Below are 26781 nucleotides of genomic sequence, written 5' to 3' on the forward strand. Positions count from 1 at the left end.
TTTGCGGCAAATTAAACTTTTTTACTATTAAATCTGACATGTTGATCTTCATCTTTTTGACTTGTACCTACTCAGCTGGTTTGGAAATTGAAAAAGAAACAAGGGCTATTTTTGGAGGTTACTCAAATATCAACACTCAATAGGGTTGCCTTGGCCTGGTCTTATTTACTCTCTTGCTCCGTGTTTGTGCAAAACCAATGTCTTCAAGCTTGGATGGCACAAAGTCAAGAAAAAGAATCAAGGAGGAATTATGGAGGATAGAACCCTTTCAATAAAAGATGTTATTTGGAATCATGAAAGAAGTTGCAGATAGCTGCATTCTCCAAAGTGATAAGGAATTTATCCCCAGTTAAAATCAAAACTTTTAGATAGGCTATATTATAAAATATAGTACATAAATCTATCTTTTAAAACACATTATGCAATTTAAATGTTCCTTAAAAGTCCAAGGTCACACTATGAACATACCTAATGAGCTGTGTACACCAATACTCCTATATACTAAGTGGTTGGAGACTATTGAGTGTTGATATTTGAGTAACCTCCAAAAATAGCCCTTGTTTCTTTTTCAATTTCCAAACCAGCTGAGTAGGTACAAGTCAGAAAGATGAAGATCAACATGTCAGATTTAATAGTAAAAAGGTTTAATTTGCCGCAAAATGGACTCCCCTAAGACCCGAGGATTACAGGATCCCCTCCCGTCTTAGGGAGAGCTGTGGGCCCCTGACTTCCCACAGCTCGCACATGGAAGAGGATGGACCAATGTCCCTATTCTGAAGGCAGCCAAATTCAAAGTAAAAGGAAAGGGTGAACTACATGTTGGTGGCCTTCCCCCCAAATCCAGCCACCAGGTCGATCTCGACTGCTCTGGGGTCAGTGAAGGAGAGCAGAAGCTGTTCAGAAAGGCTGTTAGGTGGTGTCTATCTAGTTTTTTGTCCCTTCCTTCCCTGATTTAAAACCTCAATTCCTACTCCACCTTAGCAGTTTGCCCTCTTAAATTCCATTTCAGATTCACTGTTGTTTCAAAACCAAATAAACTTTTGTATCAGGTGTAAACATGCAGGCAGAACAAGAGGATCTAAGGACACTGCTAGGTCGAAATTCATTTTTAACTGAATAGCGCAGCTCCACTTCTAGGCGTGTGCACCTACCTGTCCCCAACACCTGAGAGAACGCCTGCACGCGGTGCATGCGAGCTGTTTGTGAGTGAATGAATGAATGAATGAATGGCACTACTTTAAACCATATTTGTTCAAACAAGAGAACGGAAAAAACCTTTGGAAGCCAAAGCACGAGGACATTCCATGGGCAATTAGCAGCTTGAGCAGCGGGCAAGTGGGTCACACTCTGGATCACGCCCCCACTGCCCCCACAGTCACCGGTCACTTCCTGGAAATAGATCTCCCCGTGTATCTACATCTGGACATCTACTACTGGTTCTGTTTCTCAGGTAGAACCCTGATGAATACAGGACTAATTAAAATCTTCTCTAACTACTCTTTTCTACCAGCACTACAAATTTTACCCTCGAGCGCTACAAAACACAGGAAGTCTGGAAGATGTCGACTGGCACCCAGTCGAAGAGAATCCCACACATCCATGTATCAGACGATCAGACCCGTGAACAACTGCTCTTTATTTTTTTAAACACTACTTGAACATTTTGCCAACGTCGCCCTTGGGCTCTCGGCACTCCCAACCCACCCCCCTCCACCAAAAACAACTCCCCACTACTTTTTATTTTTTTACTCATTCATTCATTCACTCCTTTTGTTATATTAAATTTATTTTTTAATAAACATATAATGTATTTTTATCCCCAGGGGTACAGGTCTGTGAATCGCCAGGTTTACACATTTCACAGCACTCATCATAGCACATACCCATCCAATGTCCATATCCCCACCACCCTCTCCATCCCCCCGCCCCCAGCAACCCTCAGTCTGTTTTTTGAGATTGAGTCTTTTATGGTTTGTCTCCCTCCCAATCCCACCTTCTTTCATTTTTTCTTTTCCTACCCCCCAGTCCCGCCACATTGCATCTCCACTTCCTCATATTGGGGAGAGCATATGATAGTTGCCTTTCTCTGATTGACTTATTTCGCTAAGCATAATACCCTCTAGTTCCATCCACATCGTCGCAAATGGCAAGATTTCATTTCTTTTGATGGTTGCATAGTATGCCATTGTGTATATAATACCACATCGTCTTTATCCATTCATCTGTTGATGGACATCTAGGTTCTTTCCATAATTGTGGACATTGCTGCTATAGACATTCGGGTGCATGTGCCCCTTATGAGCACCACGTTTGTATCTTTAGGATATATACCCAGTAGTGCAATTGCTGGGTCATAGGGGAGCTCTATTTTCAGTTTTTTGAGGAACCTCCACACTGTTTTCCAGAGTGGTTGCACCAGCTTGCATTCCCACCAACAGTGTAGGAGGGTTCCCCTCTCTCCACATCCTCACCGGCATCTGTCACTTCCTGACTTGTTAATTTTAGCCATTCTGACTGGTGTGAGGTGGTATCTCATTGCGGTTTTGATTTGTATTTCCCTGGTGCCGAGTGATGTGGAGCACTTTTTCATGTGTCTGTTGGCCATCTGGATGTCTTCTTTGCAGAAATGTCTGTTCATGTACTCTGCCCATTTCTTTTTCTTTTTAATTAAATTTATTTATTTTCAGCATAAAAGTATTATTTTTTCACCCCACCCAGTGCTTCATGCAATCCGTGCCCTCAATAATACCCACCACCTGGTACCCCAACCTCCCACCCCCCCGCCACTTCAAACCCCTCAGATTGTTTTTCAGAGTCCATAGTCTCTCCTGATTCACCTCCCCTTCCAATTCTTGATTGGATTATTTGTTCTTTGGGTGTTGAGTTTGCTAAGCTCTTTATAGATTTTGGATACTAGCCCTTTATCTGATATGTCATTTGCAAATATCTTCTCCCATTCTGTCAGTTGTCTTTTGGTTTTGTTAACTGTTTCCTTTGCTGTACAAAAGCTTTTGATCTTGATGAAATCCCAATAGTTCATTTTTGCCCTTGCTTCCCGTGCCTTTGGCGATGTTCCTAGGAGGAAGTTGCTGCGGCTGAGGTCAAAGAGGTTGCTGCCTGTGTTCTCCTCAAGGATTTTGATGGATTCCTTTCTCACCTTGAGGTCCTTCATCCATTTTGAGTCTATTTTCATGTATTGTGTAAGGAAATGGTCCAGTTTCATTTTTCTGCATGTGGCTGTCCAATTTTCCCAGCACCATTTGTTGAAGAGGCTGTCTTTTTTCCATTGGACATTCCTTCCTGCTTTGTCAAAAATTAGTTGACCAGAGTTGAGGGTCTATTTCTGGTCTCTCTATTCTGTTCCATTGATTTATGTGTCTGTTTTTGTACCCGTACCATGCTGTCTTGATGATGACAGCTTTGTAATAGAGCTTGAAGTCTGGAATTGTGATGCCACTAACTTTGGCTTTCTTTTTCAATATTCCTTTGGATATTCAAGGTCTTTTCCGGTTCCATATAAATTTTAGAATTGTTTGTTCTATTTCTTTGAAAAAAATGGATGGGATTTTGATAGGGATTGCATTAAATGTGTAGATTGCTTTAGGTAGAACAGACATTTTCACAATATTTGTTCTTCCAGTCCAGGAGCATGGAACATTTTTCCATTTCTTTGTGTCTTCCTCAATTTCTTTCATGAGTACTTTGTAGTTTTCTGAGTATAGATTCTTTGCTCTTTGGTTAGGTTTATTCCTAGGTGTCTTATGGTTTTGGGTGCAATTATAAATGGGACTGACTTCTTAATTTCTCTTTCTTCTGTCTTGTTGTTAGTGTAAAGAAATGCAACTGATTTCTGTGCATTGACTTTATATCCTGACACTTTACTGAATTCCTGTATAACTTCTAGCAGTTTTGAAGTGGAGCCTTTTGGGTTTTCCACATATAGTATTATATCATCTGCAAAGAGTGATAGTTTGACTTCTTCTTTGCCGATTTGGATGCCTTTAATTTCTCTTTGTTGTCTGATTGCTGAGGCTAGGACTTCTAGCACTATGTTGAACAGCAGTGGTGATAACGGACATCCTTGCCGAGTTCCTGACCTTAGTGGAAAAGCTTTCAGTTTTTCCATTGAGAATGATATTTGCAGTGGGTTTTTCATAGATGGCTTTGACAATATAGAGGTATGTGCCCTCTATCCCTACACTTTGAAGAGTTTTAATCAGGAAGGGATGCTGCACTTTGTCAAATGCTTTTTCAGCATCTGTAGAGAGTATCATATGGTTCTTATTCTTTCTTTTATTAATGTATTGTATCACGTTGATTGATTTGTGGATGTTGAACCAACCTTGCAGCCCTGGAATAAAACCCACTTGGTCGTGTCCTTTTAATCCTTTTAATGTACTGTTGGCCAGTATTTTGGTGAGAGTTTTCGCATCTGTGTTCATCAAGGATATTGGTCTGTAATTCTGCTTTTTGGTGGGATCCTTGTCTGGTTTTGGGATCAAGGTGATGTTGGCCTTAGAAAATAAGTTTGGAAGTTTTCCTTCCATTTCTATTTTTTGGAACAGTTTCAGGAGAATAGGAATTATCTTCTTTAAATGTTTGGTAGAATTTCCCTGGGAAGCCGTCTGGCCCTGACTTTTGTTTGTTGGGAGATTTTTGATGACTGTTTCAATCTCCTTACTGGTTACGGGTCTGTTCAGGCTTTCTATTTCTTCCTGGTTCAGTTGTGGTAGTTTATATGTCTCTAGAAATGTATCCATTTCTTCCAGATTGTCGAATTTGTTGGCGTAGAGTTTCTCATCGTATGTTCTTATAATTGTTTGTATTTTTTTGGTGTTGGTTGTGATCTCTCCTCTTTCATTCATGATTTTATTTATTTGGGTCCTTTCTCTTTTCTTTTTGATAAGTCTGGCCAGGGGGTTGTCAATCTTATTCTTTCAAAGAACCAGCTCCTAGTTTTGTTGATTTGTTCTATTGTTTTTTTTAGTTTCTATTTCATTGATTTCTGCTCTGATCTTTGTGATTTCTCTTCTCCTGCTGGGTTTAAGCTTTCTTTGTTGTTCTTTCTCCAGCTCCTTTAGGTGTAGGGTTAGGTTGTGTACCTTTCTTGTTTCTTGAGAAAGGCTTGTATCACTATATATTTTTCTCCCAGGACTGCCTTTGTTGTGTCCCACAGATTTTGAACCATTGTGTTTTCATTATCATTTGCTTCCATGAATTTTTTCAATTCTTCTTTAATTTCTTAGTTAACCCATTCATTTTTTAGAAGGATGCTGTTTAGTCTCCATGTATTTGGATTCTTTCCAAATTTCCTCTTGTGATTGAGTTCTAGATTGTGGTCTGAAAATATGCAGGGAATGATCCCAATCTTTTGATACTGGTTGAGACCTGATTTATGTCCCAGGATGTGATCTATTCTGGAGAATGTTCCATGTGCATTAGAGAAGAATGTATATTCCGTTGCTTTGGGATGGAATGTTCTGAATATATCTGTGATGTCCATCTGGTCCAGTGTGTCATTTAAGGCCTTTATTTCCTTGTTGATCTTTTGCTTGGATGATCTGTCCATTTCAGTGAGGGGAGTGTTAAAGTCCCCTATTGTATTATTGTCAATGTATTTCTTTGATTTTATTTTTAATTGGTTTATATAATTGGCCCCATGTTAGGGGCATAGATATTTAAAATTGTCTTCAATATAGTGTCCTTCCTCATCTCTTATTATAGTCTTTGACTTAAAATCTAATTGATCTAAGGATTGCCACTCCAGCTTTCTTCTGATGTCCATTAGCATGTCACATTGTTTTCCACCCCCTCACTTTAAATCTGGAGGTGTCTTTGGGCCTAAAATGAGTTCTTGTAGGAAGCTTATTAGGTTTTGGGGTTTTTTTGTTTTCTTTTCTTTTCTTTTGTTTTGTTTTTTTTTTTTTATCCATTCTGATACCCTGTGTCTTCTGATTGGGGCTTAGTCCATTAACATTCAGGGTAACTATTGAGAGATATGAATTTAGTGCCATTGCATTGCCTGTAAGGTGACTGTTACTGTATATTGTCTCTGTTTCTTTCTGATCTACTACTTTTAGGGTCTCTCCTTGCTTAGAGGACCCCTCTCAATATTTCCTATAGAGCTGGTTTGGTGTTTGCAAATTCTTTCAGTTTTTGTTTGTCCTGGAAGCTTTTAATTTCTCCTTCTATTTTCAGTGATAGCCTAGCTGGATATAGTAGTATTCTTGGCTGCATGTTTTTCTCGTTTAGTGCTCTGAATATATCATGCCAGTTCTTTCTGGGCTGCCAGGTCTCTGTGGATAGGTCCACTGCCAATCTAATGTTTTTACCCTTGTATGTTACAGACTTCTTTTCCTGGGCTGCTTTCAGGATTTTCTCTTTGTCGCTAAGACTTGTAAATTTTACTCCCAGGTGACGAGGTGTGGACCTATTTTTATTGATTTTGAGGGGTGTTCTTAGCATCTCCTGGATTTTGATGTTTGTTCCCTTTGCCATATTTGGGAAATTCTCTCCAATAATTCTCTCCAGTATACCTTCTGCTCTCCTCTCTCTTTCTTCTTCTTCTGGAATCCCAATTATTCTAATGTTGTGTCACCTTATGGTGTCACTTATCTCTCAAATTCTCTTATCGTGGACCAGTATTTGTTTGTCTCTCTTTTGCTCAGCTTCTTTATTCTCTGTCATTTGGTCTTCTATGTCACTAACTCTTTCTTCTGCCTCATTTATCCTAGCAGTAAGAGCCTCCATTTTTTATTGCACCTCATTAATAGCTTTTTTTAATTTCAGCTTGGTTAGATTTTAGTTCTTTTATTTCTCCAGAAAGGGCTTTTATCTCTCTGGAGAGGGTTTCTCTAATATCGTCTATGCCTTTTTTGAGCCCGGCTAGAACCTTGAGAATCGTCATTCTGAACTCTAGGTCTGTCATATTAGCAATGTCTGTATTAAGTCCCCAGTCTTCGATACAGCCTCTTCTTTTTTCTGTGGTGAGTTTTTCCACCTTGTCATTTTGTCCAGATAAGATTTGCTTTCTCCTCCTCTGGAATACCACTGTTCTCCTTGGTGATGAAGTTGGTCTTGGCTGGGTTTCTTGTTGATCTTCTGGGGGAGGTGCCTGTTGTAGTGATTCTCAAGTGTCTTTGCCCCAGATGGAATTGCACCTCCCTTACCAGGGGCTGGGTTAAGTAATCTGCTCAGGTTTGCTTTTGGGAGCTTTTGTTCCCTGCGCGCTTTCTGTAGCGCTCTGGAGGACGGGAATGAAGATGGCGGCCTCCCAATCTCCAGCCCAGAGGAGCCAAGAGCTCGGGGTCCTCCTCCTCAGTGCACCCTCAGAGAAAAGCGCCCAACTGCCCCCCCATCTCCCTGGCCTCTGGTTGCGCTTGTAGGAAAGCACTCAATCGGTCAAACTTGGAGAAAAGCACCTGGTCGCTTCTGTCTCCATGGCCTCCGGCCGCATTCCGAGCTCACCCAGGCTGCAACCAGTTCAAGTAACCCCGAGCTGAGAGCTCACTCCTTGGCTTTGTCACTGTAGCCGGCTTCCCCGCTCTAATACCTGCAAGCTCTGTGACACTCAGACACCCCTGGTCCTTCTGTGACCCCGCGTGGGCTTCCCCCTGGTTTAGCCTCTGGAGCGATGTCCCTCCATGGAGCAGACATTTAAAAGTCCTGATTTTGTGCTCTGTTGCTCCGCCGCTTGCTGGGAGCTGCCCCCCCCCCCCCAGCAGACTATCTTCCCTCACTTTGGATTCACTTCTCTGCAGGTCCTACCTTTCAGAAAGTGATCAATTTTCTCTTTCTGGAATTGTTGCTCTCCTTCTCTTCAATTTCCCGTTGGATTTGTAGGTGTTCGCAATGCTTAGATAAGCTATCTAGCTGATTTCCTGATTCCTGATGTCATCTCAGCCTGCTACTTCTCTGCCATCTTGACTCCTCCCTCCCATTCACTCCTTTTTTATATTTATTTTTAAGATTTCATTTTAAAGTAATCTCTATGCCCAGCATGGGGTTCAAACTCACAACCCAGAGATCAAGAGGTCACATTCCCTGCTGCTTTTTAAACTACCTGGGCTGCACACACGGCTCTCCCTGAGCTTCCTCACGGATGCTATGAAAGATTCCACCAACACCACCCCCCTCTTCCACTCATCTGGCAGCAAAGAACCTGCTAGACTGTGTGCTACTCAGGAGTGGCTACTCCACACACAGGCAGTTTCCACATTCCTTTTAATAAGAAAAGTGAAATTGTGGGAAAGCATGAAATAATAAAATTCAAAAGTTAGTTCACATCAAAAATTCCTTATCCTGAATTTCAAAATCTAAGAAGCTTCAAAACTAGGAACACTTTAGAAAGTGTTAGGAAAACTTTAGAAAGTGTTAGGAACACTTCCTAAATATGCCTGCTGCAAACTATTGGTGGCAAGATCTGACTGGAATTCAGGTGAGGTTATCTGTCAGGCCTACATATTCAAGTTAGGTTGAGTATTCATAGGTTTCGTGGCAGAAATATTAATGTGTTGAAGAGTGCTACCAACCCAAATGGGAATGCTTGCATTAACTTTCTAATATCCAAATTCTAAAATACATTTGGATCCAGGGGTTATATATAAGGTATTATGAACTTTTTTTTTTTAAGTATATGAAAAACAAAACAAAACAAAACAAAAAAACAACAAAAAACCAAACAGAACTCCACCTAGCTCAACTACCACAATGGCCAGACAAGGTCTTCTGTGTACATTTTAGTATCAAAAAACAATAAAATATATTTCAAGTACTGAATCTGAGTTTCAAAGTAGCAAGCACTTTTTAAGACATCCCAGAAAGTTCAAGACCCAGAATACGGTAAGCACCAGATCAGAAAACTCTTCGCCCTGGTCTGCCTAGTTTTGAAGACCTCTCAGGTATAAGGATGAACATTTTCTATCTGTTAGGGCCCAAGTGTAATCTAGCCCCAGATATGCAGCCCCCTCCTGAGGCAAGGTAAATATCAATTCAGCCTCTACCTATGGAAAACTGTAATATTTAATGTATTTACGTCCAAATATATGTATGTGTGTGTGTGTGCATACACACACACACACACACAAACATAACATACATTATCAGCTAGTCTTATTCCCTAAAAAGGGAAAATAAAACTCTTAACTAAACCAGCACGTAATAAAGCCAGTACATATCAAGTGCTTAATACACAATCATAAAAAAAGAATGTACTAAAATTACAGACTAAAACATAATAAAAATTCTATCATAAATATTGCCAATAAATACACGTAAGTGCATATATCAAAATGTTATAAAGTAAGAGTCTAAGTTTGATTTTCAGGAAATACCAGTTACAACAATTTGATATGTACATTTGCTTTATTAAAAGTATGGCACTTAATATAATAGCAGAAATAATTACACAGCTTCACATCCAGAAGCAATACAATAGTCGAGGCACAAACATTCCTTATTACCATAAAAGTAAAAAAGTTTTAATATATTCCATAAGCCCTTAATTGCATAAAATATTGTATTTAGCATCATTTACAGCCAGCACACTTATATAAACTATCATTACCTTTTGTTTACATTCTGCAAAAGAAATATGCTGAAGTAAGTACAGTATAGTAGGACACTCAAGATGAAAATCAGATGTCAGTTTTGAATCATTCATGGAGAAAATGCAAGCTGACAACTCCTCTTTTATAAACTACTGGATATTGTCACAATGATTTTACACTTTTTTCATGTTTTCAAAGTAAAATCCAAAAGAACTCCACTAAGTGCCATGTTTAAAGAAGAGAATTTTTTTTTAACCGCAGCACCTTTAGACAACGAAAGATTGCATCCTGTTCTATCACGCAATATAAATTATGATATTTGTGGAAAATATGTACAAACAAACAGAAAGCAAATGTCCTAACCATTGATATATGTTGTTTTGGGAAGCAGTTCTTGGACGCAATATTAACATCTGCTGATAAGAACTGCCACCATTTTGAGTTTTCCATATGTTACCTTCATGAAATAGGAAGTCTGTAAACATAAGGTGTAAAAAACCATTTAAAATAAAGATGTAAAGTGCACTCAATGCACCCTAAGAAGAACTATCTGCATACTCTTAATCAAGTAATCTTCAGGATTAAAATACTGTACCATTTTTAAAAGTACTGAGTATTTAAGATGTAAAATTGCAACAAATTCATAATCAGATCCAGCTGATAATAATGCATCCAAAAAAGGATCCAATTAAAGAAGTAATCAAAGCCAAATACTTAATTCCCCTTATTTGTTTAAACCAATGATAAGTCCAGTGTTTCATTAGCGCCTTCAAAAATACTATGTTAGAAACAGAAAAGTAACCCCACCCTGATCACAGACACACAGAGACTCTTACCTAACAAACCGCTAAGCTTTGGTTACATAAAGTGCAGTTCAATAATATGCCATCCTAGCCATTCAAATACATCTAGCAATTCTGCAGCTCACCGACTTCAAAATCCTTCTCTTTTAGATTCAGTCAGGGTCCTCCGTTGATTTTCACGTTAACAACCCCAAAGTCTTTCCCAGTGATCTGCAATGTGCTTTATACAATTCTTAAAGAACTGGCAATGAAGCGTAAAAAGTACAGCAATTCACATTTGTGCTATGACAGTCAAGCTCTAGCTCTTTTTATTCTTTTTTTAAATAGCTTCACACTTTTTGTTGTATAAAATTTTCAAGTTTTATGATAATACAGGCAGTACATTCCATCACCCTCATAGCAACCTCAGAAGTGAACCGGTCATTTGGGATCTGTGGGAAAGGAAGCAAATCAGGGTACCTTGTTTTTAAACTGTCCACACCATAAGCCTCCAACGTGTGGACGTCATTGGTCAGTCCTTCAAGTTGCTGACTGTACTCCTCTATTTTTTGTGCAAGTGCGGTGGGCTTGACATCCTTATCAGACTTCCCTCTCACGGCATAGTCAGCGGCAATCAGAGCTAATTTGGTAGAGAGGTGACACTTAAAGCACACCCACTCATTGGCATTTTTATGAAGGTCATTCCTGGCAGCCGAAAAATTGGCTCTGGCTTGTCTTAACCATCTCCGTGCTTCAACTGGATTACCAACTGACTTGAAAGTGGGGGGAACAAAGAACCGCTGAGAGTAAGTCTGGCCAGCTGAAGGTGTGCTTTTTTCTTTGTTTTGTTGTTGCCTCTCAGATTTATGGCTCGTTGCTTCTTGATTCCATGAAGTATAAAATCTCTGAAATGAGTACTTGTCTGACTGAAACCGGGACGCCGAGGTTGAAAATGTCCGCCTTGAGGCTCTGTCTGCATTTTGATCTAGAAAAGCCTGTTTCTCTAGTCTGTTGATTTCATTCTGCAAATGTTTAAAGACTTCATTAGCCATGTCATGATTCTCCGGATTTTTGTCCGGGTGCCATTTCAAATACAACCGCCTAATAATCTTTTTTCTTTCAGATTCTGGAAGCTTCCAAGCTTGCTCCACCACTGATGTTACTTCTTTTAAGATTTCTGGTAAAGAATTCACCTTGAGCTTTTTGGGGGAATGATGCTTTGAAGAGGAGGTCTTATGGCTTTCTCTACTGGAGAAAATAGGAGGGATGCTTCGTAGACCAGGGGCTAGGAACTCAGTAGGGCTGGTGGGTGTAGAGGGGGCACTGTCTCTGCTCTGAGAGCTTTCCTCAGGCCTTGAAAATTTATACAGATCGAGAGAGCTAACTATTTTATATTCACTATAGCCAATATCAATCTGATATATCTTTCCCAGAAAACTAGAATTATCAGCATCTTCCCTTACAACTTCTTGTACAATAATGGCGTAAGTGTATGTTGGCTGGTACGATCCATAGATATCACCACCTTCGGCATCAACAAGGTACCCAACATACTCTCCAGGGTAAAAAACGTTCATTGGATCCATAAGCAGAGTATAATGGATTTCAGCAGGTATTGGGGTGCCGGGCATTGGAAGTTCAAGTTTTGATGGTTCTGAAGAGTCATACTTTACTCCTAAACTGTCAAGCTTCTCACTGATCCTGTAAATATCGTTGCATCCTAGCATTGCAATTAAATAGGAGGTGTCAGAAATCAAATTGTCTGTTGCCGACTTCAGCGTCATTGCCAACGCTAACAAGAAGTTAATGTCCTTACTGTCTGAGTGCTGTATGTACAGCAGAATGACTGCATTACCAAATCTCTTCAGAAAAGCAAAAGTTTCACTTCTACTGTGGGGAATGGGATTAAAACCTTTAACTCTTAATGTTGTTTGAAGCTTTTCAAAACAAGACACTTTCAGTCCTTCTCTTAGGGCTTTGCAAAGTCTTATGGCTTTTTCTTCATTGGCCAGGAAAGCATTGTCGTTTTCATGCTTCATAATTCTAATCAGGCCCGTGATGAACTGCTCAGAAGACAAGAGTAACTGCAGTCTGCCCTGAAGAGAGCACAACGCTCCAAACTGACAGACTTTGGGAGTCTCTTCATCTAACTGTTCTTCAAGTATACTGCTCAGTAAACGGGGTCTAAGTTTTTGAGGAAAGAGCATTATCAGTTTAGTATGAAAGCCATGGTCCTTCCCTAAGTAGCACTGGCTAAGGTCAACCAACATCTGCACACCGATATTCCCCTGGATTCTACTTTTGTAATGCGGAGCGTCATCAAACACTAAGATGCTGGACTTCACCAGCCTGCCGTCCTGGCTCGGAAGGTAAAGTGCGAGATCTCGTACATTCTCCAGATCACCCCTCACCTTGACGGAGTCATTCTGCAGACTCTTGAACAAGCCAGAAACTACTCGCTTAACTGTGCGCATTTCATTAGGATCCAGCTGTTTTCCTTCAGAATTTTTGAATATGCGGCTCAACACTTCAACATATTGCTTCGTTGAAATAATATCTTCAGTACCTAGATGTTTAAACAACTGGTGAAATGTGCCCAGTTCTAAAGGTAGCTTGTACAAGTAAGGTTTAAAATCAGACTCATATTCTAGATTTATCACTACTTCCTCAGGCTTCAGGAGTTTCCAACCATCTTCTACCATCACAAAAGCAACCCCCCGCAGTTGAAACCGAAACTCCCTTTTTTCTGCACTGAGAAATTCATATATGCTCCTTAAGACCTTTGCTCTAGTTTTTACCATCTCTTCATCCAAAGTAGTTATGTTGCATATGTTCCTACAGTTATTAATGACCTTATCAAGAGGAGGATCCAGATTCACATTAAGCATGCTTAAAACTTGTTCGAGCTGTTCCTGTGCACCAAGCTCACTACCTTCTTGTTCTCTGATACTCAAGGGTGTGGCTTTCTCTGGAAGAATGGGGCAGGATGTCCACAGGAGCTGGAGCACATCACACTGCTTGAATTTGGGGTTTACCTGTGCTCCATTGAACTTTATGAGGGGAAGTGTTCCACTGACCTCTTGGTACTGAGGATGAAACCTAATGAATTCGGCAGGGGCCCGTTCAGGACACAAGAATGGTATTAAAGAAAGTTCTTTCAGGAAATTTCCAGATAACAAATCCATTCGTTCTTGGAATATATGATGGAGAAGGATATCAACGGTATTTTGCAATGTTTCCTTGGACCAGTTTTCTGTATTAGCTCTCACACTGATTTCTTTAGCAAACTGTAGCAACTGCTGTTGGGAAAGTATGTACTTCAGTCCGATATTTCTTAAGAATTCCACCCACGAGGTCAAAAACATGGCTTGATTTTTGGGCTTTATAAGTTGTTCCAATTTTTTAAAGAAGTCTTTAGGAATAAACAATTTTTCAGGAAGCATAACTTCAAAAACTCTCACTGTTCTATCATAGAAATGTTTTGCTTGCTTTAGTCGACTGTTAGCATCATGGATTATCAATAAATTTTCCAGTTTTTCAAAAAGCTGTTCCTTGATTTCTGACAGTTCCTCAATACCTGACAATCTATTCTTAAGATAGATTAAGTGCTCTAATTTTGCATCATATGAGAGATTTTCAATTTTTGGTAAAAGGTGTTTCAAGTATACCTCAAGATCATCTACAGGTACACATCCAAGAACCTCATATAGTTCTTTCAGGTGTATTTTTTCTTCAAGAAATGCAGACGATGATGATTGTGTCCATTTTTCCACTTCAGTTGAAGGGATACTTTTTGTGAGTACATAGCATGTTCCAAATTTTGCAATGCTCATGTAGCGACCACTGATGGATTTGTAGCATGGAAGTGACTTCAAAATTTTTATGTCATCTTGGGACATCAAGTGACTCAAATTGCAATTGAAATACATCAAAAGTGCTTCAAAGTCATTTTCTACTAATTTTTCAGTTCTAAATGTTGAAGTCTGAACCATATAATGTACAGCCTTTAAAATGCTTGTGGGGCTCTCTATGTTTGCTGTGTGACGTGACAACAAAGGAACAAATGCACTGTCTTTGGAGCAGATTTTGTTCAAAGCAAGTTGAATACAGCCAGCTTTCATGAGAGCATGAAAAACTTTATCACTTTGGGCATTTGGAAAAACTGCAATGTGCATGAGACTCAAAGGAAGCAGAACGTCACCTTCAGGAACAACAAGCTGGTTTGCTGAAACGGTAAACTTTGTTCCGGGAAGCAAGGCCCAGTCTTTTAGGGTATCAACAACAATGTCAAATGTTGGTTCTGTTTCTTCTTGATCTTCTTTCACATTTACAGACTCGCTGATGAAATGCCATGCATTCTTAAGCCAAGACTCACTTGCAAAATTGTCCTTCCACTTTGTACAATTTTTGGTTTTATACTCACGAGGCAACACAGACGATAACAAATCTGCAAAGCTGGAAATGTCAAACACTTTTGCCACCTTACAGTTCAATAAAATACTACTGTATTTCAAATATAATGTATTCATGAACAAGTCTTTTCGGGATGGAATCAACTCATGGTATGTTGTCAGAAACTTGGATCGTTTGGCATCAAAAGTTTGCAAAACACTGTCCAGTGTAATGAGAAGGGGCAGTCCCTCCACTTCAATCTCACTTTCTTCTGCATCCTTAAAACAATAGTCCACTAAAAGTTTTAAACTATGAAAAAGCTTTAGGTTAGTCTGCTGGAGACGACAAGGCAGCTTCCCAATGTGGCAGTTTGTGTCAGGAGAAGCAAAGGTCATTAAAAAAGCCCTAACATCAGCAGGAGTGACGTAACTGACAGGAATATCTGCGTCTATAAGACAGTGGTATAGATTAGCGGTTTCATCACAGTTATAAACCAAGTTGAAACCGATTTCTAAAAGTAGGTGTTTCAGTCTGTAGACATTCTCCGCTACGGTCTTGCGGGTCGTGATGTTGTAATCTGCATTTTTAAGGTGTTGTAATTCATCCTGTAATAAGTTGTCAAAAAATGGTCTGGTTTTATTTGAAGTAGACATATTAATCCAAGTAATTATAACTGCAGAGTGTAAATCTGAGCCATCGATATTTGGAGCCCTCACAACAGGGAGAAGACGTTTCATGTCTTCATGAATGCAACTGTAAAGGGCTTTCACCAGACAATATAAGTCTGGCTGGAGGTCAAGCCTGTTAACTGGGAAAAATGATAAAAACTTCTTTAAAGTATCCTTTACAACATGAATAGGTGTGTTCTGTAAAACTGATAATGTTGGGTCAGAACCAGGGAAATAGCGCTTTTTCAGCTGGATCAGTAATTCAACATATGCAGGTGCTATTAATGCTGTCATTAAACTGTTGTTCCAGTCACTGCGAACACCAACTCCATTATCGTCCCGCCACAGATTTCTCCTGGCTGAATCCAGAGCAAAGTGGCCGTTCACATGAAAAGGTAATCCTGTCTCTAAAGAGAGGGGCAAGAAACAGAAGGCCCTGTGGGGTTTTTTATAGTTGTGAGTAATGCAGGCAGCTACTCCACCACGTGGGAAGAGAGTGATATCCTGGTTCTTGTGAGCGGATATAACACTCTTAGACACTTTATCCATACTTGAAAAGCCCGACCTATTACAAATGAGCCATGTAGTAAGATTTCCTTCGGAGTCTTCGGTATCCATAGTATAGGTTATCTGTTGAACTGGTATGTCTTTGAGCTGTCTCTTTTTAGTAACACTATCGATGACAGATGCATGAAACTGCTTCCTTTTCAATCTGTCCCCGTCAGTGATCTTGCCCTTTACAGAATACAGCACATTCAGAGCTCCAGTACCTTTATCTATTTCACAAATAGAAATCTTTTCCATGTGGTTAAGAAACATTAAAAGTTCTGCCCCATCTGACCGCAGCTTGTCCAAAAGATTCTGGACCATTCTGTCTGATGACGGAACTGAAGAAATTTCTGAAACCTTTGCCATTTCTGCATTACGAAGAGGAAATCTAAACATTGTGCAATTATCTAATTTGAAGTGGGTTCCCAGATAAAGATCCAGTACATCCGAGAACTGTGTCCGAAAATCTGCATCCAAATCTCTGAACATGCGTCCAGGACTGACGGATGTGGCTCCTGGTGCATATCTGGCATGAGGATCAAAAATACACAGGATGTCATTGCCAGAAATGAAAGAAGGGCAGTCTGTAATATGATACACAGAATTGAACCCTATGCCGTACTGTCCAGTTTTACAAGGATTTCCTTCTTTGGTGCCTTTTCCAAGATTCTGAATTCCTCTGACATCATCTTCTGTAAAAGGCTGGTTATTGTACACACAAAGTGCTGGCCCTTGCAGTGGGGCCCACTTATCATCAAATATTCTATCGACCGGATGCTGTCTGGGGTCGAACACAAAACAGATTTCTGTGGCCTTTGCATCATCAGCATTTTGAAGAAGTTCCTTCAACATTTCCTTTTCTGAAGGATAGGCATTAAGGATACTCTTAATTCTGCTGGTTAGTTTTTCTTTCTGCCCAAATTCCGTGCCAAGCGTGGTAAAACAGATGTTGGATGCATACCGCTCTAAGGCTTTATGTCGCTTTGGGACTGCTCCGAGCTTTACAGCTACTTCCCTGGGGATATCGGCATGACAGTATTTCACAGTGGTGTCCTTGACTTTTATCCAGGGACAATCGTTGTAGCATAAAGATTTAGCAGGGAGAAGTTTCAGATTAGTATCTGGCAGTAATATCTTGCCATAATTTTTCTCACAAAATTCTTGTTTCTTTTCTCTAATGAGACTCCATATTCCTTCACTAATTATTCGCCGGCAAAGTTGAAAACTCTCTTCTGTAATTTGCTTTGTTCCCTTCTCTTGATCGATAGATTCCAAAACAAGGGCAAAATCTTCAACAGTAAATGACTGCCTCACACCCACACTTTCAAATAGCTCACGGAAATTATTTTTGTACTTATTAGGCAGCTGATAAAGGTATGGTGCCGCTTCAAAATTCAAATGAAAAGAAACTTTCTCTGAATCAACATATGCATTCTCAACGAGAATGAAGCTAAAGGGTTTCAACTTTTCAACAATTGATAATTTGATGATTTCATTTTGCATCATCGCATCATGAAGGTACTTGTAGCAGGCATTGGTGATATTCTCCTGGTACAGTGTAATTCCGTCATCAACTGATTTTGCAACTTCCTTCAATTGGTTCACAACCAGATCAACTGTTGGCTTCCTCAGCAGCCCCAAAAACTCCTTAACGGCCAATGACACTGAACCACAGCCTCTGAAGGAATGTGAGTTTTCATTCAGAATTGGTTGCAAGAGACAAACTATATCCTGATGCTCAGCCGTATAAAGGTCAGTTGCCGCAAACATGGTCTCAGGCTTAAAACTGTTACCTTTCCAGTCCAAAGAAAATCCTGCTGGCTTTGTTAGAAATGGAAGGAAAGGGATTGTTTGATATTTTACAGCAAAATCCTTTGCTCTAGGGTCCCTTATTTTTAGTTTTTCATCAATGAGACTTAACAGGATACTACTTCTTAGACAAGCAGCAGCATGATCACTTTTATTAATTTCAGCCACGGACTGTGCCCGTTCCAGCATGTCATCCCATAAAATGTCATCTTTTGCCATGCCTAACTGAACCAGCTTAATCAAAATAATAGGATTAAGATAATCCTGAGTAGAACCATAAGGAAACCGTCCGTCTTTAGTATCAAATAACTTTGCAACTCGTCCTTCAGGGTGGATTAATCTTGATGGTAAAACCAAAGGATGCCCCTCCAAAGAGCAAGGAATACAGGGAGTAACACGAAGAATTCCCGAGAACTCATCAATTTTTTCATTTAGAACAAAATTCATTAAAGGATCTCTGAGTTCTGCTTCAATTTCTTGAATATTTGGGAAAAACACTTCTGAAAAAAACTGCTTCTCCGAAAATGTATTTTCAAGCAGTATCTGTTTGCAGCCAGCTTCTTCAAATCCTGATTTTACTGAAGAAGGAAGTTCAACAGCACAAAGGTTTTTTGACCCAGTCTTCTTGAGGTACTTCAAAAATATCTTGAAGGCTGCTGGACCAACATCTTTTCTTTTAAGTATAGAATCATCTAGAAATCTCACATTCTTCATGGAAACCCACGTGGATCCATCAGAGAAGACTCTGGTCAATTCTTTCCCTTTTCCATGAGCTATATCTTCATAAAATCCTTGGCAAATTACAGAAAAATCATCATGAACTAATTCGGGATCAGGCCACACTGAGTAGTAAGTATAATCCATGAGCTCCCCATTAGTGGCCAGGTCACGCAGGACACTAAGTGCCTCCAAGTAAGCTTTCACAATAACGTGCCTCATGAAGGTGGTATTCCATCGTCCTTTTGTGTCTGTCTTCCAGATTTCTTTTCTATTTGAAGTAACAGCAAAACACCCATTGATGTGAACTGGCAATCCTGTTTTGATTCGTAAGGGTAGATAGCAAAATACTTCTCCAACATGTGGTTTCACAGCCCACTTCTGGTCCTGGATTTCAGAGAGCAGAACTCCCACGGCCCCACAAGGAACCAACCCTAGTCTGCGTCCACTGTCATTCAGAGAAAACTTGAGAGCCTCTCCTGTGTCCATGCAGGTACATATAAGCCATGTGGTACACTCTACTGTTTTTTGTGGCAGCTCATCTGATGGCTTTTTTGACTGGCCAGACTTCGCCATTTCAAAGAGAGCAGTTAGGTCGTCATCCGGACCTCTGAAAAGTGGCGACTGTAAATCAGCAATTCTTCTGAACACATGGTGAAATTCTTCAACTGTGATCTGAAGAATGCAAGATGACTTTGGTGCATCAGCAGGAGGCTTTTTATTACTGCTGCTGCAAGCCTTCATGAGCCTAGCAGCTTCTTTTAAAATACTTAAGACAGGGGCGCTCAATGCTTTGGAAGAGCAGGGGGTTTTTCTGATTATGACTGTATCTTGTGCCAAGCTGGGATTGGTTTCCTCAATTTTCAAGTACTTCAAATACATTGAGTTCACACTCTGAGTGAAAATGATAAGCCGGTGTCCACAGAGACTAAATTCATCCACAAGAGAGTAAATATCTGCTGTATTGTAACAGGTACTACTAACTTCACTCACTTTCGCTTCCTGTTGAGTTCTAAAGGACAGTCGGAAAAGAGTTCCATTGTAGCTGTAAGGTGCTTCTACAGTCAAAGGTAACTGACAGCCAAAAACATCTATAAATGGCTTGAATTGATTAGGAAATTTCCTTAGTCTTTTCTGTTGTTTACTCCAATTAATTTTGATCCCAGGATTAGATTTGTCTTTAATGTGTTTACTGATGTGGTTTATGTTTGGATCAAACATTATCATGAATTCTCGACTCATGATGATGGGAATGTCAGTGATATGGTACACGGAATTAAATCCAAGACCAAATTTTCCAACTTTGTCAACCTCTTCCCTCTTTAAAGATTCTCCTAGCCTAGTGATGTTCACAAAATCTGAATCTGAGAACTGAGAATTATTGAATGACCACAGAGCGGGTCCATGGCAAGCTGCCATGCCTGGGTCCAGCAGATTCTCTCGAATGTCCATATTTCTTCGCATATCAATCATAAAACTACATTCTGTTGCATTTGCATCATCAGCATTTTGAAGCAGTTCTTTAAAAATATCTGACACTGAAGGGTATTCTTCCAGAATATTTTTAATTCTTACAGTAAGTGGTTCCCTTTGCCCTGACTGCTCAAATCCCATGTTTTCAGGATTGATCAGTCTTGTGCTAAGGCATGGAACTTTCAGCCATTCTGCAGTTTTCATGGGTATGTCCTCATGCACCAGAATAATTGGTTCCACTGAATCTTCCAGTAAGTCATTGAGGTCATCAACTTTGATGTCACAATAACAGCATTCATGAATTGGCTTCATGATAAGTTTAGAAGGATTTTTACTATGATGTATTGGAACCGGTGTGTTGGGGCTTGCTGGAATCTGATTGCTGTAAAGCCATCTGATGATATTCAACATAAGGTGAAGATTTTGTTTGCTTTCTTGATCACTGAGATCTTGGTCACTTTTGAGATACACCTTCTGAATGACCATGGAAATATGATCTGATGTCAACTCCTCTATTGAACCACAGACCTTAAACAGTTGATGGAATTTTGCCATGGTTTTAGGCACACTATGCAAATAAGGCTGAAGGTCAAGATCATGAAATGGTTTTATCACAGCTTGGGCGAGGGGACAAAATTTTTTGCCAGTCCAAACCCACGGAAATTTCAAGGCTCTGAAAGCATCCTTCCCTTCATTTAAATGATCATGCATGAATCCATAAATTTCAAGCAAAATATGTTGAAATTGATAGTAGTCTTCATCACTAAAGGTTTTTGAAGTATACCAATCAACAACAATTTTAAAATGTTTTAAGACAGCACTGATGCTAGGTTTGGTGAAGATTCCTAAGGCTTTCTCCAAGTTGATATGGACACTTTCAACAAGGGGAAGTGACGAGCCAACCAGAATCGCATGGGCTCCATCGCACATATCTGGTGGGGCACAAAGGTTACAGACATCTCCCTTCCAGACTAAAGAGCCTGGGTAGTTTGGTGGCCTTTCTTTGCAAGCTGGAACCCATTTTATTTTCTTCAGGGTCATCTTTCCTTCAGAAGACTGCAATAGCGTGTGATTCTTGTTTAAAACCAGTAAGAGTGTTTTGGCTTTCTTTAGAAGAACATCCTGATTTGGACAAGAACTGACCTGTAAGGCTTCAATATTTTTTGCTACTTGCACAACATCATTTTCTTTGAGACTGGCTTCGTTTTTCAGACCAATCTGTCTTAAAGAGTGAAGAATATCTGGTGAGGTAAAAACTGAAGGTGGGAAGCAGGTTTCTTCTTCACTGTAAAAGAGATCCTTTAGTACTTCTATATCAGGATCAAAGAGTTCACCAGCTGACACCATCTGTTCCTGGGAAATCTGAATGAATTTCAATGGCATTAACCAATCAAGCACATTCGGATTCTCATTCTTAAGAGAGGACAGATTCTCAAGGGTCCATAACATAAGGTGTGTTACTTCATCGTGTGAATAAAATGCATTTTCAATATCTTTTAAAATGAGTTTTAAGCAATTAGTGGTCTTTAACTTCTCTATTTTCAACATGTTTGCCAAACGAATAGTAGCTTCATCGCTACTGTCTATTACCGAAATAGAGAGTCGGAGATCTGGCAGAAGTTTGGCCGTATGGTGCAAGACCTTACAGCCTTTTAGTTTTGTGTAAGACGAAAGCCCCTGATCAGATAAATGGTTAATTCGCTTGAATATTGGCAATTCCTGAATTATTCTTTTCTCTTTTTCACTGATATCAGTTAAACTAGCTAAAAACTTCCTCAGAGCATCTTTGTGTGTGGGAAGCAGCGAAGCTATCTGATTACACAATTTCTGCAACGGCATCTTCTCCATTATCTGTAGAACAGCACTCGGTAATGGTGAGTGAATGTATTTTTTAATAAGTGGATGCTGTATGGAGGCATCTAATTTTTTAAGGACAATCCCTCCAAGTTTTTGTACAATGTCTGCTAAAAATTCAGGAAGCTGTGCTTCAGATTCATCATCTAAAATGACTAATGATGGAATCCTGAGTCTAATGAGTTCCACACACTTCTGACCTTCTTCTAGTGTAGTTCTGGGGATAAGTGGCATCTCATCAAATAAAGTCAAATCTTCTGAAAAATGTATATAGAGATTCTTCCAAACCATTTTAAGCCATGCGACAGATGGGTGATTTTTGTCTTCATCAAATGGATACCACTGAACAATCAACTCTCTGCCAGGCCAGAATGTATTCATTACTTCTTTGATAAGACGTGCAAATCGTTCCGGATTTAGAAGCTGCAGCTGAGTACATGGTCTTCCTGTAAATCATATACAGAAATATTATAAATAGATATAACTCTAACTTATTTAGCTTTCTATTCTTGCAGACTAGATAGTACTATGAAGCCATTTTTAGAAGGTTTAAGTACACTGTAAAAATGCAAACATTCAGCATACCTGGGCTAATATTATTTTTATATAATGACAGAGAATCTACATATACACTTATATTTACAACGACTCATGGGAGAAAAAATTCTCTTTGGAAAGTGCTTATTTTAAGTAAATATTTAAAATGCATTTGCATGTATTTTAAAAAATTATCCTATGCTGTTCTACAAATGGAATCAACATGGAAAGTAAGTTTTAGTGGTTATCTGTCTACAAATAAAAGCATGAAAGAAAATGTGGCTAAACCTTAACTAAGTACCATTCTATTTAAGGGTAAGTGATTTATAAGCAAACCCAGTATGTATTTCCTTTCTTCGTGTGTCCAGGAAGGAAACGTGGCTGCACAGGATGATAGAGGGGCATGAGACAGGGGTCCATGTCTTGGATGCCAACACTCTCTGAAGTCACAGCAGCGAGGACACTTAGAGACTTTCCTTCCACTCACTAAAACCTGATACGTAAAGTAGGTGTCAATCTCTCTGGGACCCGAATTCTCTCTGGAAAAAGGATGGGGATGAAGTTCTGGTTCCAAGACTGCTCCATTTACATGCCCAAGCAGGGATGATAGTCACAGATTTTCCAAATAAGCTTTTACCTGGCTACTTATTCTTAGTTATTAAAGTGTGCTCTTTGGAGCCCTGGGATTTTGCAGAAACGCCTTGGAGACAAGGAATGGGAGTAGCTGGGGTCTGCTGCAAAGGCAGGGCTTGTCCCCCATCAAGCTGCTCTACTTCTAGATGTTTTATAAGTAAGGAGACTAGTAAGATTTCATCTAGGGAAAAAGATTTTTGCTGATTCTTAACCACTGCTCCAGAAAATAACACTATTTCTAAGTGCATTTTGTGTTTCAGAGTATTTAAAGTAACAGGAAAAGATTTTTCAAGAACATTATATACCTATAGGTCTGTGTTAGCCCATATAGAGAAATAAAAAGCACCTCAAATTCAATCTTATGGAAAACAATTTTCTTTCCATGTACATACAATTTCTAGACTCTTAAAAGACTATTTTAAAAAATTATAGAAGACGGTCTCAAACCCTTTGAAACTTCGATACATCACTATTTTTTAACCAAGAGAGGACATCCCTATTTCAGAGTCTTACACTTCGGGAAGATGACTCTGCCTCCAAATAAGAAAATTATCTTTCATGCTACAGTAAGACATTTTTATATTACTGCTACAGAAATTTAAGCAAGGGTACATTTTTTGCAACTTTTGGAAGATGTCAATCCCCAAATTCTGAGTATCTTCAGTTTCTACATGTGTGATTTAGGGTAAATCAAGTAGTAACATTTAAGGAATCAAAAAATCTTGTCAAGCAATCTTGTCAAATCTTGTACTAGTCTGACCAGTACAGTCTCTTGACCTATGAATTCCATTAAAATATAATTTTTTATAATTAAGTTTTAGTAACAATGTTCTAAAAAAAAATGCTTACTGAATTGAATTAGTAGAATATCCAAATCATAAGTAAGGCAAGGATTTAACACCAAAGATACAAAAAAGAGTTAGAAATTAAAATTCAGAACACTATGAAAACAAAATATTAAATGTACACCACACTGCGCTATACGTTAATAACTGCCACAAGACGTGCATTTGGTAGATGACACTGTCTAGTATCCTCGTGTGAAACTGGCAATTCATAAAACTACACCCACCTTCAGGAAAAAGGGCTAATATTACTTTATAAATAAAATACCAAGAAAACACCCACACCACATATAACATGCAACTAACACACCAGTCATGCTCAACTAAAAAAAAAACATAAGGGAAAGTAAAGGAGAGAGAAAATGAAATTAAGACACAATTCTAAGTAGTTATATGGGTTTAATCTGAAGTCCTGATTGCTATATAGTTTTGTATTTAAGCCTTTAGTTTTTCACCCTAAAGTAGAAATGTTAACACAGAAAAGTCATCACATCTTAGGTCAGAAAGCCAACAAAATGATAAAGCACCTCCAATAGTATCAGCAAAATAATTTTTATAGCATTTTAATAAATGACTATGTTTTTGTTGCCCTAGCCTTGAAAATCATCAGCACTGTCAAAAGAGGTCAACTCGACAGCACTGAAAGTGTTCCTGAAGACAGAACTGTTTTATCTAAACTAAGATTAGACATGATTATTTCAGAACTACCTCTTTTAAGAGTAGTTTTTGCTTTACTATCAATCTGTTCAAAATAATAAACATCAACACACTGAATCACTCTTTAAAGACTGTACTATGTTTTTTGTTTATATTTATTCACATGTTTATGTTTAGTACCAACTTTGAGAAAGATTTTTGACACAGATGAAAATAGGATATTATAGACTTCTTCAATATTTACTTAGCCACAAAATCTCAGTCCTGAATGCCTTCACTGACTTGGGGCTCAGTACACTTGACCAAACTCCTTTGGAGTCACAACTGCTGACTCTGGGTGTCTGAGGCTGTGAGCACAGCAACAGCTCTTTCTACTTTTCTTGTACAGAAAGGGGCAGTGGCAGCTTTGATGACTGATGAATTCTAAATGTACTCCACTGTGTAGAGTGAGTCAAATCTCTTTGTAAAATACACATGTGACAGAGAGCAAGTCCATTCAATGGTAAGCTACAGATGAGTCAAATCTTCCAAGAAACAGAAAGACAGGAAAAGAAAAGAACCAATGAAGGAAAGGAAAGCATGTCTGCCTGCCAAGCACTCCATCTGGCACCAGGCAGCTCTAGGAGCAGCACTGAGAGAGGGGGACCATGGGGGTCCAGTGGGAACATCCACTCTAACGTGGAGCCTGCCAATGTGGTTCCAAAATCCACTGGTGGCCAAATTTCTTTTCAAGAAGTCCACACTGGCATTCTGCCCGTTCAAGGTGTCCTAGTGTTCATCTAGAAAAGGTGCCACAAGACAACAGGAGAGGTCACTGCCATTACCAGGAGCGTCCCTAAGGCTTAGGGATAACTACGCAACCTACTCCTACCACCATTTTGTTTTCTTCTTGGATTATACCTTACAAATATAGGATATATTAGGTTTTAGAAATATACAGTAAAAATAGCTATGGATGACAAGCCACTTACAAGCTAGAAACCAAATTTAATATTAATAGGAATCATCAATATAACAATGACTTGGTTTCTCAATTCAGTATGAGTACAGCTTACTACAAAGAATTGACTGACTTCAAAAAATAACATTTACCATAAAAACAATGTCCATTAAGCAACTACTGCATCCTCTTCTTTTCCAAGTGAAACATGAACTGAGGAAAAATAATACCAGCTGAGTCCAAATATTTTTATTAAAAAAATAAAAGTCAGTAAAATGACACACTAGGCACGGTAAGAACAATCAGCCGACTGTTCCAAATGAAAACTGTGTTAACCACTTTACTTTCCTCAGTGTGCCAAGTAGAGGGATGCTCTCCCATGGTAAGCCAGTCACCACTGTGGGTACCAGAAAGACTCCTCCCTTCGCCATCACAGATCCCAGAACTTGGTCCCCTCTACACTTTCTAATCTCAATATTTGTGTATATCATTTAAAAGAGGTGCGTTCATTCACACTTTCCCATTAAAAACCACAGCTTAAAATACAAATTTCAGCAGAATTCTTTGAGACCAAATGTTCTATGAAATATTTTCAAATCATTTAAATATGGTTTTATTGTGGTATGTACAACCACCACCTATAAACCTATATTGGTACAGTTTCCTCTCTCCTTTAAGTAGTTATCAGCACCGGGTGGGGGGGATGTTAACATAACCTCTAGCTACTTCAGTAAATGAAAAAACAAGATTCAAAGAATCAAATGAACAAAAACATCAAGCTACAAATAAACACAACATTTAGTCAGTTACCATACCTGAATATCCCCAGAGAAGTTGTTGTGCTAGAATATAATTAAATCCAATCTTAGAAAAAGCCAGAACTGTCACAATTTCACATGACGGCTACAGAAATTATTCTACATCTTAAGATAGCACCATCTATGGAATCTTACACATCATTATGTAAAAGAAAAGCCATAAACAAAATTCCAAATATAGCAGAATATACATTTAAGATTTAAAAATGTATTTCAATGCAAGCTAAATCCAAACTACATAATGGGTAGGAAATCTTAGCTCAGAAAGAAAGCAAAGAAGAAAGGAATACAAACTTTGTATGTATAAATTACATTTCAACAGCATAAATAATGTAATTTGATAAGCTCCCAGTGTGCTTTTTGTACAGATGATTACCATATGATATTCAGATATTCCAGATAAGAATTAAGAAAGGGAAGGGTTCCTGGGTGGCTCAGTAAGTTATGCATCTGACTCTTGATTTCAGCTCAGGTCATGATCTCAGGTTGTGAGACTGAGCCCCACACTGGGCCCCATGCTGGGTGTGGAGCCTGCTTGAGATTCTCTCTCCGCTCCCAC

The 26781-nt window shown here is 39.1% G+C and overlaps 1 protein-coding gene and 1 long non-coding RNA gene across 5 annotated transcripts in view; one reads left to right on the forward strand and one right to left on the reverse strand.

Annotated features, from left to right (window-relative positions):
* Positions 1–9344: 9344 nt before the first annotated feature.
* SACS (sacsin molecular chaperone) overlaps positions 9345–26781 on the reverse strand; it is a 94031-nt gene continuing 76594 nt past the window's right edge. For 3 of the 4 annotated variants that reach the window (XM_004774344.3, XM_004774343.3, XM_004774345.3), the window contains 2 exons: positions 26220–26246; positions 9345–22238 (listed from right to left, as the gene is read on the reverse strand). In XM_004774344.3, the coding sequence (XP_004774401.1) occupies positions 10681–22238; positions 26220–26246 (11585 nt within the window). In that variant the 3' untranslated portion in view covers positions 9345–10680. The remainder of the gene's footprint in view (positions 22239–26219; positions 26247–26781) is intronic. The other variant, XM_004774346.3, reaches the window with a different exon arrangement.
* LOC123389803 lies at positions 22237–26630 on the forward strand. Its single transcript, XR_006604456.1, has 2 exons — positions 22237–22834; positions 24402–26630. It is a non-coding gene; the product is annotated as an uncharacterized LOC123389803 (long non-coding RNA).

Source organism: Mustela putorius, unplaced genomic scaffold (assembly GCF_011764305.1).
Source record: "Mustela putorius furo isolate JIRA1106 unplaced genomic scaffold, ASM1176430v1.1 tig00004035_pilon_pilon_pilon, whole genome shotgun sequence".
Classification (NCBI taxonomy): Eukaryota; Metazoa; Chordata; class Mammalia; order Carnivora; family Mustelidae; genus Mustela; species Mustela putorius.